General features: G+C 34.8%; 3 protein-coding genes and 1 long non-coding RNA gene across 4 annotated transcripts; 2 read left to right on the top strand and 2 right to left on the bottom strand.

Annotated features, from left to right (window-relative positions):
- Positions 1-1,262: 1,262 nt before the first annotated feature.
- On the bottom strand, positions 1,263-2,487 carry LOC146539247 (chymotrypsin inhibitor-like). Its single transcript, XM_085185682.1, has 2 exons — positions 2,392-2,487; positions 1,263-1,635 (listed from the first exon to the last, which is right to left on the bottom strand). Exons 1-2 carry the CDS (start codon positions 2,450-2,452, stop codon positions 1,472-1,474), a joined length of 225 nt encoding a protein of 74 aa, XP_085041808.1. The 5' UTR covers positions 2,453-2,487; the 3' UTR covers positions 1,263-1,471.
- Positions 2,488-4,742: 2,255 nt separating this feature from the next.
- Positions 4,743-6,171, top strand: LOC146539246 (von Willebrand factor-like). Its single transcript, XM_085185983.1, has 4 exons — positions 4,743-4,810; positions 5,297-5,482; positions 5,635-5,841; positions 5,992-6,171. Exons 1-4 carry the CDS (start codon positions 4,759-4,761, stop codon positions 6,162-6,164), a joined length of 618 nt encoding a protein of 205 aa, XP_085042109.1. The 5' UTR covers positions 4,743-4,758; the 3' UTR covers positions 6,165-6,171.
- Positions 6,172-9,002: 2,831 nt separating this feature from the next.
- Positions 9,003-10,844, top strand: LOC146539245 (chymotrypsin inhibitor-like). Its single transcript, XM_085185900.1, has 2 exons — positions 9,003-9,188; positions 10,380-10,844. The coding sequence occupies exons 1-2, from the start codon at positions 9,122-9,124 to the stop codon at positions 10,541-10,543; spliced, it is 231 nt and encodes a 76-aa protein (XP_085042026.1). The 5' UTR covers positions 9,003-9,121; the 3' UTR covers positions 10,544-10,844.
- A 1,319-nt stretch (positions 10,845-12,163) lies between these two features.
- LOC146539244 (uncharacterized) lies at positions 12,164-14,850 on the bottom strand. The gene is made up of 2 exons (XR_014877999.1): positions 14,645-14,850; positions 12,164-12,402 (listed from the first exon to the last, which is right to left on the bottom strand). It is a non-coding gene; the product is annotated as an uncharacterized LOC146539244 (long non-coding RNA).
- Positions 14,851-16,418: the final 1,568 nt, after the last annotated feature.

The raw sequence follows: 16,418 nt of genomic DNA, 5'->3' as shown, positions 1-16,418 counted from the left end.
TAATCTTTCTGTTTTTACTGTGGCAGTCCTGCGGGATACAGCGTGAAGCAAAAAATATAATTGTACTTATGTACACACCAGGTTACTTATTGTAGGAGGAGAGGGTTCCAATTTTCTAATATTAACTATATTAGAATTTACAATTCCTAAAATCCTAAAATCAATTCCGTAAGACAATTCCTAAAATCAAATCTGCGCATTCATCAACAGCTATCCTCGGGGCGGCCACGACTCGTCATCCTTACTTTACTCTAATGAAATTGTAAGATAAGTCCATGATATATTTCATAGGTGAAATATTTACTTTATATTTTATTTTTGAAAAAAAAAAATTATGAAAAATTAATCATCAATTACTATTCATGCGATACCCTTTCCTAGCGATGTATCTAGCTAATGTCTATCTTTTTTTAACTTTACTTTTTTTAATATTAGGTTTCAAGGTTCCTTCTGCCTACGCTGCTATATACAGGAGGACGGAACGGAAAAGACATTCCGTGCTTTAATCTTATTTTTGCACTTAAAATTAAAAATAATATATCCTTCAAAGGAATGAGATAAGAGTGAGTATGCAAAACAGTCAATTTAAAGCTATAATTATATTGAAATGGAAATGTCTGGGATGATAAAATTATATTTAGAGACGTATATACAGGGTGGAATTGTCAGCACCACTTTAAATGAAACAATAGTTTTAACTACTCTATAAAAGCCTAATATAATTCAGAAAAAAATTAATTCCCAAAAATGAAAAAGTTATTTTTTCAAACAAAATAAATAATAAAATTATCGTTTTAAAATAAAACGCCATTTGTAAAGTATAACATAGGCACGCACACACTTACCTGTCAAAGCGGCAACGTCGCTTACGTATGTGTGCGTGACACGAAATACAGGTATGGATAAAAATCGTGAAATGTAAAAAAATCCTACGTCCAAACCGTTGAGGTACCTTGATTAATTTCTTTAGTTTTGGGTTTGAAATATTTACCCTATATGCAGTTTCAGTAAAAGGAGCGCTGCCTCTTCCTTATATACAGGATATAGAGGGCGTCGTGGTGCAGGAGTACAAACGTTGGATTGTAAACGCGACAGTTGCGGGTTCGATTCTCCTTCGGGAATGAAAAAAGAGTATAATCTTTTTTAGCTTCCTGCATACTTACAAAATAAAAGATTATTAGAGAATGACACAATTTCTCCAATCTTTCCCCGCATATAATAATAAACTAGAAGATGAATAAATAATAAAATAAAAAAGATAATACCGACAAGTTTTTTTTATTTAAAGTCCTTATTTAATTTTAAAAGTTGAACTATAAAACTTTTTGTATTGCCACAATAAAATCGTTTATCGAGAATATTTTGTTTTATTTAATTGAACATTGTATAAAAACATGTTTTTTATAGCTGCCTAACAATTAACTTATAGTATCCGTTTTATTTATCTTTATTTTTTTATATAGCAACATTTCTAAGGGCAATCCTGTAAATGTACACAGCTGCCGTTCGGTGCTCTGACATAGGACTCCATGCACAAACACCCGATTCTACACAGAACGCAGGTCTGGTTGGGTTGCGAGCACGTCTTGTCACAGGCCCCGCAGAGACTGAAAACTTCATTTCCACTACATACCACTGAAAACAGAAATAAATTGAAATATTAATTTCATATATTTTTTAACAATATTGCAGTTAAAAGGCGATGTAGCATTACTTTCCTCAAATAAAATATTTTCATTTCCTTGCTGGTAAAGAGGCAAAGCGCGGCGTTAAGTTCCACCACTCAACACGCAATGCCTCGAGAAATCAACGGAAAGAGTGGACCGGTGTGTCTTAATGGGAACATATTGTACACTTAACATTAGGTTCGCAAGTTCTCTCTGCCTACCCTGCTATATGGGAAATAACTTATTTCACCGCAACTGTAAGACAATGCGCGGCGTTGAGTTCCAATTCAACAGGCAATGTCTCTTATTTTACTGACCAGGAGTAGAATTGAGTGCCCTGACACTAAGTGGTCTATTTTTTTTTATGGAAGGACAAGGCAAACGAGCGTTCGGATCACCTGGTGGTGATCACCGCCGCCCACGACCCCGTGCAGCACCAGAGGAGCTACAGGTGCGTTGCCGGCCTTTGAGGTGGAGATAGACGCGTTTCTTGAAGGTACCCATATCGTACCGACCTGGAAACACTGCCGCGGGGTGCCTTGTTTGAAATTTTGTCTTGTGCGCGGTACTTTGCCCTCCCCAGAATTCGAAGGGCAGCCTGAGATTGAGAACTCAGGGAGGGATTCTCCAGGACCGGAGGTGCTGGTACCCTCCTGGGGTAGTTTCTCTTATTTTGCTATACACAGCGTCCCGTAGAGAAAAAAGAAAAAAAAACATTACTTACAATCCTCAGCAGCAACAGCAAGAATCACAAGTAATATACTGAATATAATAACTTTGTTCATTGTGAAGTGTATCTTTCAACTAAAGTGGAATAATAGACTCGAAATTATACTATTTGATAATTTTATATGGCTTTTATACTTTTATATGTTTAGGGTTAGCGTACATGGGTGAGTTTTGAAATGTATGTGTATATATTTTTTAATATGCTTATAGGTTCTCGGTGGCTTGAGGACCAGCTTTGGCGGAAAGTTTGGTTTAATTATCTCTCCGTTTTCTCTTCTGATGTTTTTATTTAGTTTGCCGGTTTCCGCTTGTTAGTTGTTCTTCCTCATTTTGGTGGGAACTTCGGGAAATAAATCTTAAAAACACCTAATATAATTTCAACAATTTCGTCTCAGTACTTAGAATGCAGCAGTACTAATTTATTTAAATACATTTAATGTAACCACATCCTAACAAACATATTTATCTTATCCAAAATATACTGTAATAAATATATTTATCTTACTTTTGCATTTTGAATAGAAATTTAAAGTATATATTTAAAAGTCAGATAACAATATGGTAATCGACCATTTTAAAATTATAATTCGCTGAACTCTTTAACACGAAACGTGAAATAGACGGTGGTGGCTTTATAATTTATTAGTCCAATTTAAGTAAGACCCTAGGATAAATCCTAGAAATCTGAAATTTTGCACCTTAGCACCATTGCAATGAAAGTGTCAAAAGTCCTCATCGATTCCATCTGTCTGTCTGTAAAAAAATTCTTCAGCGTCAAAGTTCACGAAAATGGCTTTTTTTTATATAAAATACTACCAGCACTGAACCAGAATCCGTATTACATACGCCCAATGTTAATAATGTATCTCCTATCTCCAGTTAACGTCAATCTTGTATTGTCCGACATGTCTATCCAATCACTAACCTGCATGCCGTCCTCCATCTCTGTCTATTTCAATCTATGGTTGCAATTTATGGATTAGGATTGATTATTAACATTATTAACAGTGTACAGGCAAACATGTAGTTCAGCTAACGCTCCGCCGTCTCATCCATGTAGCTAGGGCACCGTTAATTCTGTTACCAGCACCAACTCACCTGTCTAGCTAATTTTTTCATCTTTCACTTCTTCTACATACTTTGAAGAAATAAAACTTCATTCAGTTGTCACCATACTGGTTTCGTTGATATCACCACATATTATTAAGTTTACATTTCCTCTAACAAACTTCCTCGAGTTTCTCTGAAGAAACTTAGGCTACTGGCGCATTAATTATTTTCAATTCTTCGCTCTGGTAGCACGGCAAAGGTATTGAGTTGCGCCACTTAGCTGGAAGCTGGGAATACTATTTTTATGTGTTCGAAAATGGTTAATGTTAGGTAACATTGTAGGCAATTGCACGATCGTGATGGTTGCTAGTTCGCGCACATATCAGGGTTGGCAGGGGGAGCCCGGGAACTTAGTGCTAAGACAGTCCGTTCCGATTAACACTTCAGTTTTCCATTATTCTCGAATTTTGGAGACATTGCTTGTCGAATGGAAATCTAACCTACGACTGTCGCTGATACACGGTCTACACTATTGCAAGTGATATCTTAAGTATTCAATTTAATAACATTTTGTGTACTTAACTGGTAAATAAATAAATAAATCAACTTCACGTTGTATCCCGCACACAGCAGAGTAGGCAAAGGGAATAGGCAAAGGGAATGTATATATTTTTTTGTTTTAATATTCTATGTTATTTACACATCTTAATTATTTTGCGTGATTGTTATAACCTAATAACATTAATATATACTTTATACAATACTAAATCAAAGTTCACATCACATGTTGTCCATCAGACACCAGGCACAACCTCAGATTACGAACTTGTTCTTAAAACCCATTCATTACACGTCATATATCACTCCTTTGGGTATATTTCTTCGAATTAATGTTTTATGCACAATGGTACAAACCAATACGTATATTTTGAAATTATTATCTTTTAGCTTCTTGCTGTACCTCGCAGATATCAAGCTAGACAATGAACACCTGGGAACCTGGTGTTAAGACACTCAGTTCCTCACTTGCCAGAATCTGGAGGCCCTGCATGTTGAGTGGCGGAACTCAACGACCGACTTTGCCTTGTTACAAGAGCGAATAAATGAACATAATAAATATTCCTTTTCCTCGAGCGGGAATCGAACCCACAATCTGTTACGCTTACAGTTACACGCTTGTGCCTTTGAACAATATTGAAGGAAAGAAAAGAAATCAAAATAACTAGTTGGTTTTATAGTGTATTAAGGTTGCCATTGATCGAGGAAATCATGTTGAGGCAATGCGTTAGTTGTTTAAAACCATTGAAACGCTATGGAGACATTTGCGTGGATCTTTTTGCTAACGTCACATGCAGTACAAGGCAGTAAGTTTTATTGTTAGAAATTATAGAAATTGACTGTAAAAGCGACGGCTGTGGGTTTGATTCCCCCTCGGTGAAAGAATTATTTTGTTTTTACTCTGGTAACAAATACAGAGCGCGGTGTTGAGTTCTGCCAGTTAACACGTAACGTCTCAATAATAGGGCGGAAAGCGTCATACCTGGTGTGTGTAGGTCCTTTTATTAAAATGTTTAAACATTTTATCTCAAGTTTGTCTACTAAATAACTTTAGTGAAAAGTATTTTGTGGGGTGTATGTAGATTTGTTTGTATGTACAGTGACATTACATATAACCAAAGTTGTTGTTACAAAATGGCTGCCGCCTCAAGATGGCGGACTATAATTTTTCGTATCAAATAATAAGCTTGATTTGTGAAATGCAAAACATTATGAAAAAAAACATCTAGAAAGTTTGGTTTTAAAATGTGTTTTTACAAAAATTCTTTTATTTTCACTTAACAATATTTCAGCTGAAAAGTTTCTTGATATAGCTTGTGGAGAGCGCCAGAAGTTTACTAACTGTGGCCGATGTATCAAGACGTGTTCGGATCCTAACCCCACATGTACGTCAGAATGTCTTACAGGCTGCTTTTGTATGGACGGCTACGTCATGGCACCCAATGGAAGTTGCGTAGCGTTGAAAAATTGTCCAAAAGGTTAGTTTGCTTAACTTCATTCGAGAAAATATCAATAAATAAATAAATAAAAAATATACTCTGAAACAAAGCTACATGTAATTTCAACTTTAAGAAATAAATGATGCAGAAGGTATTTTATATATGATTAAATATAACTATTTCTTTTACAGCGGAGATCACACTTGGTAGCATCGAACAGTCCATAGACGAATGCCAATCAGATGAAGTGTTTGTGTGGTGTGGCTGGTGCGAGAGTACTTGCTCTGATCCTCACCCAGTTTGCCAGAACTCAACCTGCACTAGAGGGTGTCTGTGCCGACCGCCCTTACTACGCCACCAAAGTGGACACTGCATTGAAGAAAAATTTTGCTTACCACGTAATATTAGGGCTGTAAATAGCTCAATGGTTCTTGTTTTTTTTTGTTTCAACTAGATTTGACTAATTAGCTAAATTACTTTCCCATTTTCTGTCAGCATTAAAAATTAACTAAAATATTTTAGTTTATCTAATTTGTTTTTATTTTCAGAAAAATGTTCTAGTCCGGACGAGGAATACTCCTGTCGCTACGGCTGTGAATTACGATGTGTTCGTCAAGCATGCATGCGCCCGCGCAGATGTCGGTTAGGCTGTCACTGCAAGATGGGTCTTTATAGAAGTATTCATGGAGAATGTGTTACTTTTGATAAGTGCTTTGTTTAATATAAAAATTGGAAATTTAATGTTTTATTTTAATAGATAAATAATATTTTACATAGGATGCATCTAGCGGCTTCTAGAGACTTGAACGGGTCGGTCTACGTGGTGGGGGCCGCTCACTGAGCGTTTTATAAATAGATATAATTATATGAAAATAATTAAATTAATAATAAACTGTGGCACATACTAAAAACTTACATTACATATAAAAGAAAAAATCTATGAAGTGTAAATGTATAGATATTATATAGAAAATTACTATATACTTAATAATTATATTTGTAGTCCATTTCATAAAGAGTGGGCTTTATAAACACTACTTTAAAAACTAAAAAAGATGATGACTCATTCTTGCAGTGAGTATTAAGTAAATCACAGCCCTCTATTCAACATAGAGAATATAACAAGGAAAATCAAATACCAGCAAAACTAGACATATTATATGAAAAGAATCAAAAATAAAATACATAAAAATAAAATGCACGAAACTCCCAAAAAAGAACAACTTTATTAAAATTTTAACATAATTAACATTCATAAAATGTAGGCCAAATATGAAACATATAAAAAAGTAGACGATAGGAAAAATTTACACGAAAAAAGAATTATACAAAGAAGGGCACCAGACTATTTAAGGGTGACTACGAATCAGCCGTCTTCTCACCCATTTCTTACGCCCACGTTTAAGGACAATCATCCAACAGGATACAGGTTCGATTTTCGTTTCTGACGTAACCATCTTTGCAGAAGCAGCTGCTTCGACACGCGCCTATGCACACTTGGTCAGGATTGAAGCAGGTCTTATCGCAGGCGCCACATTGCTTGTATTCTTAATTTGTTCTGCATCCTAAAAATACATAGATATATTACTAGTATACGTTTTTTACTGCAGCCAGTCGTGGTGCTGGAGCACAAGCGGGACGCGATGGGTTGTTGCTTCGATTCCCATTTAATTAAATGAAATACTTAATATTTTCATTTCTTGCTCTGGTGACCAGACAAAGCGCGGTTTTGAATAATAATGAATGGGAACGAGGTGTCTCAACTTAGATACCCAGGTTTCCTCTGCCATGTCCCATTCACCACGGCGCGACGGTCTAATGTATATTCAAAATTTCCATGTTCCGTACCTATATTCAAAATTTCCATCTTCCGTTTATAGAATTGAACCCATTACTACGTAAAATGTCCTAACTGTATAGCTACTACACCAAAATATGATAGAAAAAAGCATTTGTTTAGATTTCGCTATATCCTGTATACACCAGATGGGGGAGAGGGGGACCTAAGTGAGAATTGAACGCATCAGTCACCAACATATCTATACATATTATATAATTCAAGTGAGAAAAAAAAAATAGTTGGAGCAGGCGAAGCCGCGAGCGGACTGCTAGTAAAGTAATATATCAATAAAAAAAAGTATATTTAAATACTAAAAACTTACCTATCTTCTTAGCAGCAGCAATTGCTATTATAAAACAAAGCATAAAGATGAATACAACTTTTTTACTTGCCATTGTCTTGAATTGATATTTTAGAAGAACTGCGTGATGCTATACAAATATTCTTTTTATATTGACTGCATTAAAATATTTTTTTGATAATGCGTAAAGTGCTGATCACACTAGACAGTTTTTTTGTCTTACGTTGTATCTCGCACACAGTAGGGTCCCGACTCAACTGTACAGAGAGAATGGGAACCTAATGCTACGACAGTTCCTGTTAAGATTGAGAAAGCGTTAAGTCCCGCCATTTAACACGGAATGCTTCGAGAATTCCTCGAAGTCCTGCCATGCGGGAAATATCGTTGCTTTTTAACACGTTTTTATTAGGTCGAACTGTAACTAAGTCAGTACGTATTTAATTTAAGAATCTGAATTACACTTCTAGTTGTTGTATTATCTCATGATAATCTATATATATGTACCATCGGGCTGAGCTGATGATGGAATTGGAAGATGGTTGATGGACCGCCTAGTAGTAAACATATTGAATGTAACATACTCACGTTCGTCTCTGTAATGTAGTCAACTGAAAAAGCGTGTTTCATGTTTTTGAAACTATTAATTATTTATAACACAAATAAATTCTGTTTATGAACAGACCCTAAGGTCTGCAATAACGTACGTACTAATAAGCAGATAGGTACAACATTTTACAATTCAAATTTCACTTTTTATATAATATTTTCTAAAACTCAAGGAATATTTATAATTAGTGATTGTAATGCAACAAATTCACATTCACAGGTGTGAAAATATGATAGGAATATAAAATATGTAGCCACGATACTTAAAATACATTTGGAGTATGAAAAGAAAAACATTAATTACATCGATATTAATATAATTGTTTATTTTTGTTTGTTTGTTTATTTAAACGCTAAGATCTCTGGATCAATTGGTCTGGTTTACTTTTTTGTTTTTATGAAAGCGTGACGCAGCGGCACAAGGTGTGACTGTAACACGACGGTTGTGGGTTCGATTCCCATTCGGGAAGTAAAATATTTATTAACGTTTATATTTTCATTTCTTCGCTCTGGTGTCAAGGCAAAAGGGCGGCGTTGACTTCTGCCAATCTGCCAAACACGCAATGTCCCCAGAATTCGGTAGAAACTGGGATAAGGAGTGTCTTAACACTTTCGTTTTCCCAGGTTTTGTCTACTCTGCTATGTACACGATACAGCGTTAACTTAAAAAAACTGTCACCAATTATATTTTTTCTTAAATTATGCTTAAAATAAAAAAAATATAGTAAGTTTATGCACCAAATGTATCATACAATATAGACATTAACATAATCATATTTACATATGTAGGTATGTAGGTACAAACACTTGTAAATGTTCTTATAAAAAGGCGTATTTTTGGTGGAACCATCAGTTCATTTCAAACCTCTCAAGATCAGGTCAACAGCAGTCAGTCTATCAGTCAAAAAAAAAAATATTCCAAGACTTTACTATGGCGTCCGCGAAAGCTACATTTTTGTTAATGTTATGTTTAATTATTGCTATTGGAAATATAAAATGTGAGTACTTATTGATATTTTATTTTGATTTTATAACGCCATATTCCATATTGGGAAAATATGAAAGGGTCAGGGTATAGAGTCAGTCGTGGTGCAAGCATGTGACTCTAAGCGTGACAGCATGAGGGTTCGATTCTCAGTCGAGGACATGAATTAGTGAATATTTCCATTACTTCGCTCTAATGTCGCGGTGAAGCGTTTTGCTACTCAACACACAATGCCTCCAGAATTGGGCGGAAAATTGGGAACGGAAGCATCTTGATGGAAACAGAGTGTACAGCTTCTTCTCTATGTTATCTTTGTTCTGTGTTATGTATGTCTGCATGAAGCCTAAAGAAATCCAACTGTGAAATACAACTGTTATTTATTGTCACAACTATGGTATAATTGTAACGAGGGCGTAATAATTTCGGCACAGATTATAGAAGTAAGGCCGTCGTAGTGCACGAACACAAGAACATTCGATTCCCGTTCGTGGGAATGAAATATTTAATATTTTCATTTCCTCGCTGACGAGGCAAAGCGCGGCATTGAATTCCGCTACTCAACACATAATGTGTTGAAAATCTAGCGCAACGTGATGATCTTAATGGGAATGGAGTATCTTAACACCAGGTTCCTGATTCCCTCTGCCTACCTCTCTATGCGCTATTAACTATAACGGTATTAAAATATACTTAGGTATTGGTATGTTTATAACTAGAAGTTTTGCATAAGAATATCTTGTATTGTTCTTTTATTATAAATATAACATATTAATTACTACCTTTAATTTTGAAAATGTTTTCCATCCATAACAATTTCCACAATCAAATTATAATTAACCGACATTTTATATAATCTTATCTTTTAAAACAATACCTACAGCTGTTTAACAAAGGTGAAGTAAGTGTAAACAACACACGTGTCGCCAATATTACGAGTTCGTTATAATTACTTATTTTAGATCCACGCTGTATCTCTCACATACCAAAGTGAGTAAGGGGAATCTGGGAACCTGATGTTAAGGCACGTATTTCACCAATTTCCGCCGAATTACGGAGGCATTGCGTAATAAAAGGCAGAACTCAACGCCGCACTGCCTTAACATGAGAGCAAAAACATAAAAATATTACATATTTTATTTGCCTAAGAGTCATCTGTCATCTGTTGACTGCTGACGTGATCTCTATTCTTTCATTTTTGTTTCAGGCCAATGTGGAACTAATGAAGTGTACAAGAGCTGCGGCACCTGTGACGGGACTTGCAGAAATAAAAACCCCATATGTGCACAGGTGTGCACGAAGGGCTGCTTCTGCCAAGAAAATTATGTTAGAAATGATGCTGGTAGGTGCGTCAATGTAGGTGTTTGTTAGGACACACATTATATTTTATATAACATAGTTTATATAACGACAATGCCACTTATTAATATACTATAGCTTCTCTTCTGCTCCCTTCTCCCTCTGTTACAATAAAAAACAATAAATGCTTTCGAAGAACAACAGTGTATTTTTTTGTTATTATGACACGACAGTACTTTCTCATCTCTCTCTTTCTCTCTCTTCTTCTCTATCGTGTATTGTTTACACTGCTCTCCAAAAAAAAATACATTCACATAAAACATTTGTAATTAATGATGAACATATCTATATTTTAATAATTATTAAAAACATAAAACCCTATTTGTATATTATTTCTATTCCAATATTTCTAAATTACTTTTAATCTAAGCCTTTATTATTTAATACATAAAAATTATAACTACTTATATACACTTACACAAACCTACGCTTATCATCTATCGATACGTATTTTACATGTTGAAGAACTTTTGTACCAAAATAAATGCATGTGCTACATACGCATGCATGAGAATTGCTTTGCTTAATAATACATCTGCTGAAGATTTCTCTGAGCAATTGCTGACAATCGGCAATGGTCGAGTAGCTGTCGACAAATCGAGCGGATTGAGTTCATTTCCATATAAGTTCTGTAACTCTGTGTCTGTTCTGTCTGTTGTCTCATCGAAAGACGAACTTATCAACAAAGTATTCTCAAACATCATTTCAAATTACAAAAATAAGGAACGGTAATTTGAACAACCCCCTTCCACGCGCCTAGCAACCGTGGCATGGCCGATAGGCCATGATATACAGGCCGTAGATATACGACAGTGTTTTCAGGTCGTACGATTTGGCACATTTAAAAAGCTATCTCCACCTTGGCGGCCGGCACCGCACCTGTAGCTGGACTGGCACTGCACGGGGTCGTGGGCGGCGGTGATCATTTACCATCAGGTGACCCGTACGCTCGTTTGCCGTGTTTTTTTCCATCAAAAATACGCAATGCCCCGAAATAATCGGCAGAAAGTGGGGAAAGAAGCGTTTTTGACAGTAGCTTCCCTCGGCCTACCCTGCTATATGCATTTTTATTTAATTTTGTAAAAAAAAATCATTGCAACTGAATGCAACCTCTTGTATCTTTTGATTGCGATGACTAGAAACTTGATTTTTTCTGTATTCCAAGTTTATATTCCATACTAATTTTAGATTGATACATCCACGAGACCCCTAAATAAATCCTCTGGACAAACGGACAGATTAAGATCGTCTTGACATACTGATCCTATCGATCCTAAGGTTCCGTTTTTTTCCTTTTAATTTACGAAACCCTAAAAATACAATATTTATGCAGTAAGTAAACAAAATTTCTATGTATGTTGACAATTCAATAGTGCTTGCAATAACTTGATTGAATAGAGAATATCAAAAACCAAATTTTCTCTATTATAACATATATATTTTAATTATACGAGTATATAGCTTTAATAATAATAGTAAATATTTTATGTCAATGTTCTTTTGTATATGGCAGTGTCTAAAATGTATCATAAAATACTATTATGCGAAGATATAATAACAAAAAATGCACTGTTGTAATTTGAAAACTTTTATTGTTTTTTATTATAACAGAAACCGAAAGGTGCAGAAGACAAGCTATAGTATATTTTTAAGTGGCATTATCGTTATATAAACTATGTTATACCTATATAAAATATGTTTAATGACATTGATTTAATGGAACACATTTGGTTTCATTTTTTTTTTCCAATTTATATAAACCATTTTTGCAAGCGCACTTCGTATTACAATCCGAACAATCTGGTTTTGGATTAAGGCAAGTGCGGTCACAACCGCACTTCACCAATTCCATATCTGGATCGGGGCACCCTCTGCCAGAAACAATGTGAAAAAAATAAAATATATATTATTAAATAATAAAGGTCACGTCCGTCACCTGCAATCATTGATAATCATTGACAATCATTGACAGATAGATGACAGGTGACTGAATAATTTACACTAGCGATTCTTCACTGCTCTCTCATACACAATATTCATAATTTTCTAATTCCTAATTTGCTACATTTTTTTTATAGCTTCACGCTGTACCCCGGCAAGGTAGGCAGAGGGAACCAAGTGTTAAGACACTCCGTTCTCCACTTTCTGCCGAATTCTGAAGGTACTGCGTATTGAGTGGCAGAACTCAACGCCGCGCTTTGCCTCGTCACCTGAGCAAAGAGATGGGAATATAAACGTAAATAAAGTCAGTTCCTCGAGTGTGAATCGAACCCACAACAGTTGCATTACAGTCACACCCTTCTGCCGCTGCGCCACGACGGCCTCAATAAATTATAGAATAGATTTCCGCATATATCACCCTGTTAGGCAAAGGGATCGGCCACATGGCGGTCAGCTTCCCCACGCTGACCGTCAGCTCAGGCCAGGTGATATAGCCTATTCACCTGGCTTGAGTACGTAAGCTCATCTTGACTTCTCGATATGCCTAGCCGGTTTCCGCCACCGGGGTTATGGAAAAATCCTTTGGCTCCAGCTGCGTAGGCCTCTGGTGATCAAGGAGGAACACCGAGAGGTTTTAGTGGGTAATGTGAACGGCCTACATCTACCGGTTATTTACTCGACACACAATGTCTCAAGAATTCGGCGGATTAAGTTGAGAACGGAAGTGTCTTAATAGGAACGGAGTGTCTAACACTAGGTTCTGAGGTTCTCTCTGACAGACAAACGAACTATTTACGTTGAAATTACTTTGCGCTAATATATGACGAGAAATTCACAGCTATTCCAGTCTGGAATATGGCGACAAAAAATAAATTTATTCTTAATATCAGTAAATACTCACATTTTACATTTTCAATTACAATTATTAAACATAACGTTAAGAATATCAATTTAGCGAACCCCATTTTCTAAACTGGCACTGAACTTTTTCGAATTAACTATTACTCTTGGCCTGATGGACTGAAAATGGTTTTGATAGTGTCACAGAGAGAACTGAATATGGGATTCCACTCAAAAGTGTCTTTTATAGCAGAAATTTTGCAAATGTTTGCATATACATATTATATGTACAGGTGCGTATTTACGACGCAAATAATAATTTCCTAGAGCTTAGCTGGACTACTACGGTTCTAGACACTAGATCCTATCTAGATCAAATAGGTACTCAACAATAAAAGTTTCGTTCCAATTCATCAAGTAGTTCAGTAATAACCCCTCTTTAGGAGTTGGGAAAGCGTTAAAAGATTTTACGGTGCGTGGGGAACGGAGTATTATATATAACACTAGGTTTCGCGTGCTTACTCTAATATGCGGGAAAAAGCGTGAAACTACTTTTTTAATATAAATAAATAAATTCAGTCTTTAAACAGAACTTATCTTATGTAAGGAGCAATTTTTGGAATTTAAATTTCACTTATTACCTACATATTTTTAAAAGTCCTTGAAGTAATTAAAAAAATTGATAATGTCACAAATTGCAATACAGTTGTATAAATAAGATACTCACCTATATAAATAATACAGTTTTGATAGTTGAAAATAATTTTAATTACGAATAAATTTAACACGTTTATTTTTTATAGTTGAAAATGATTGAATTGTTTCCTTAGTTGTATAATTTTGTTGTTTATAAATGAAGTAGGAATATGACAAGCGAAAATCAAATGCGGTTTTAGCTGCGACATAGCTGCATTATTATAGTTCTCGGATTACTATATTTATTATTATTTATTTATCATACAACGTAACATTGGCGAAGTGATATGTGCTCAACTGGCACGCTCGTGCCCCATACTTTTATATATAAATATTTGATATTTTTTTTCTACCCTTCCAGGGCCGGGGGGGTTGAAACAGTTCAGTTCTGTTCACTAAATTAAACTAAATATTAAACAATATATTATTGCATAATGAACAAAAATGACAAGCAGTTGTTAATATATTATTTAAAAAACCACATTTTCGTGACATAATCGTGTAAAATACACTATAACTATACATTTTGACTTTGGTTTTGGGAAAATATTTATCTATACAACTATACATATAAATAAAACCGACAGTTAAAATACCTACTCAAATAATTAATATGGGCAAGTACAAAGATACAACTTACCCAGTAGAAGATGAGGCATTCGTTGATAGTATACAAGTATCTTTTTATAAATCTCTATAATATACAGGATGGAAGAGGCAGCGCTCCTTTTACTGAAACTGCATATAGGGTAAAATATTTTAAGCCCAGAATTAAAAACATTAATCAAGGTACCTCAACAGCTTGGACGTAGGATTTTTTTTTTTCATTTCACGATTTTTATCCATACCTGTATTTCGTGTGACGCACACACAAGTGTACGACGTTGCCGCTTTGACAGGTAAGTGTGTGCGTGCCTATGTTATACTTTACAAATAGCGTTTTATTATAAAACGATAATAAATAAAAATATTTATTTTGTTTGAAAAAATAATTTTTTCATTTTTGGGAATTATTTTTTTTTCTGAATTATATTAGGCTTTTATAGAGTAGTTGAAACTATGGTTTCATTTAAAATGTTGCTGACAATTCCACCCTGTATAGAAGATGTTCATATTTTTCACTACCACTACCTGTAGATGCTAGATGCCAAATTTCAAATAGCCGCAAAATTATTAACCGGAAGTACCCTATTAATTTTGATTTCCTTTGTAGTATCGAAATATGCGTTTTTAGCTATATAAACGGCTATATATTTCTATTTATACACTATATTTCCAAGTATTCCTGAGAGAAAAGGTCTTGACACACAGATAGACAGACAGACGCACAACAAAATGATCTTATAAGGGTTCCTTTTTTCATTAAAAGATACGGAACCCTAAAAATCTTCTTTTAAATATTAGAAAAATAAAGTCTATAGAAGCGATCTAAAATTTCTTTTAATTTAAATAAAAAATCTTTAGCAAAAAAAACATCTGCTATTTTTGGGGTCTTATAAATGGTATCGTTTATCGTTATCGTTTTATTATTTTTTACCTATCCTGTGTATATTTTATATAGAAATTACTATTTTTCTTATCTGGTCTACAGTACATCTTTTTTAAAAAGGCAACACTGCCTATACTATAAACTTCAATCAACATGTCAATGTCATATAGCTAAGCTAAACTTGAATTTCGGTTTGTTAGTGAACTTTGTGACTGTTTGTTAAATTATCTCTTTGATTTGATCTCTTGGCTTTATCTTGTGTTGTGTATAACGTTTCTTTATTATTATTTGTATCACCATCATTTACGTTTTTGTGTTGATATTCACTCTTCACGAATTTGGACATTTTTTTTACTTTTAGATTGTGTTTTTGTTTTAAAATGGCGTATGCTCACTTTACTTCTACGGAGTACATAGACATGATTTTAATTTATGGAGAATGCCGACAAAATGGAGCTCTCGCAATACAAACATATCGAGAAAGGTATGGTAATAGTCGTCGATGTCCATCAGATTATCGTACAATTGTAAAAGCAATTCAAAGGCTTCGAGAAAACCTACCAGTAGTGCCTCGCCAAGAGAGTGTATCGTCAGGTGGAATACCAATAGAGAAGGAAATGAACATTTTAAAATATTCCGATAAAAATCCTACGTCCAGTTTACGCAAAACAGCGAATCATTTCGGGGTAAGCCACTTTACAGTACATAAAATTCTAAAACAAAATCAACGTCGTTCCTTCAAATATACAAAAAATAAGCCTTTATTAAAACAAGATAGACTCAGAGTAACATATTGTCAATGGTTACTAGAAAATTCCAACACCGACCCAGACTTTGTATTTAACATTTTATGGACTGACGAGAACACTTTCACTCCCAATGGCATTCAGAACTGGCAAAACTCAAGATATTGGAGTGAAC

This window comes from Heliconius melpomene, chromosome 5, assembly GCF_056956725.1.
Source record: "Heliconius melpomene rosina isolate 202511_hmr_F chromosome 5, ASM5695672v1, whole genome shotgun sequence".
Lineage (NCBI taxonomy): Eukaryota > Metazoa > Arthropoda > Insecta > Lepidoptera > Nymphalidae > Heliconius > Heliconius melpomene.
Note: the sequence above shows the minus strand (reverse complement) of the source record. Positions and strands in the feature narration are given on the sequence as shown.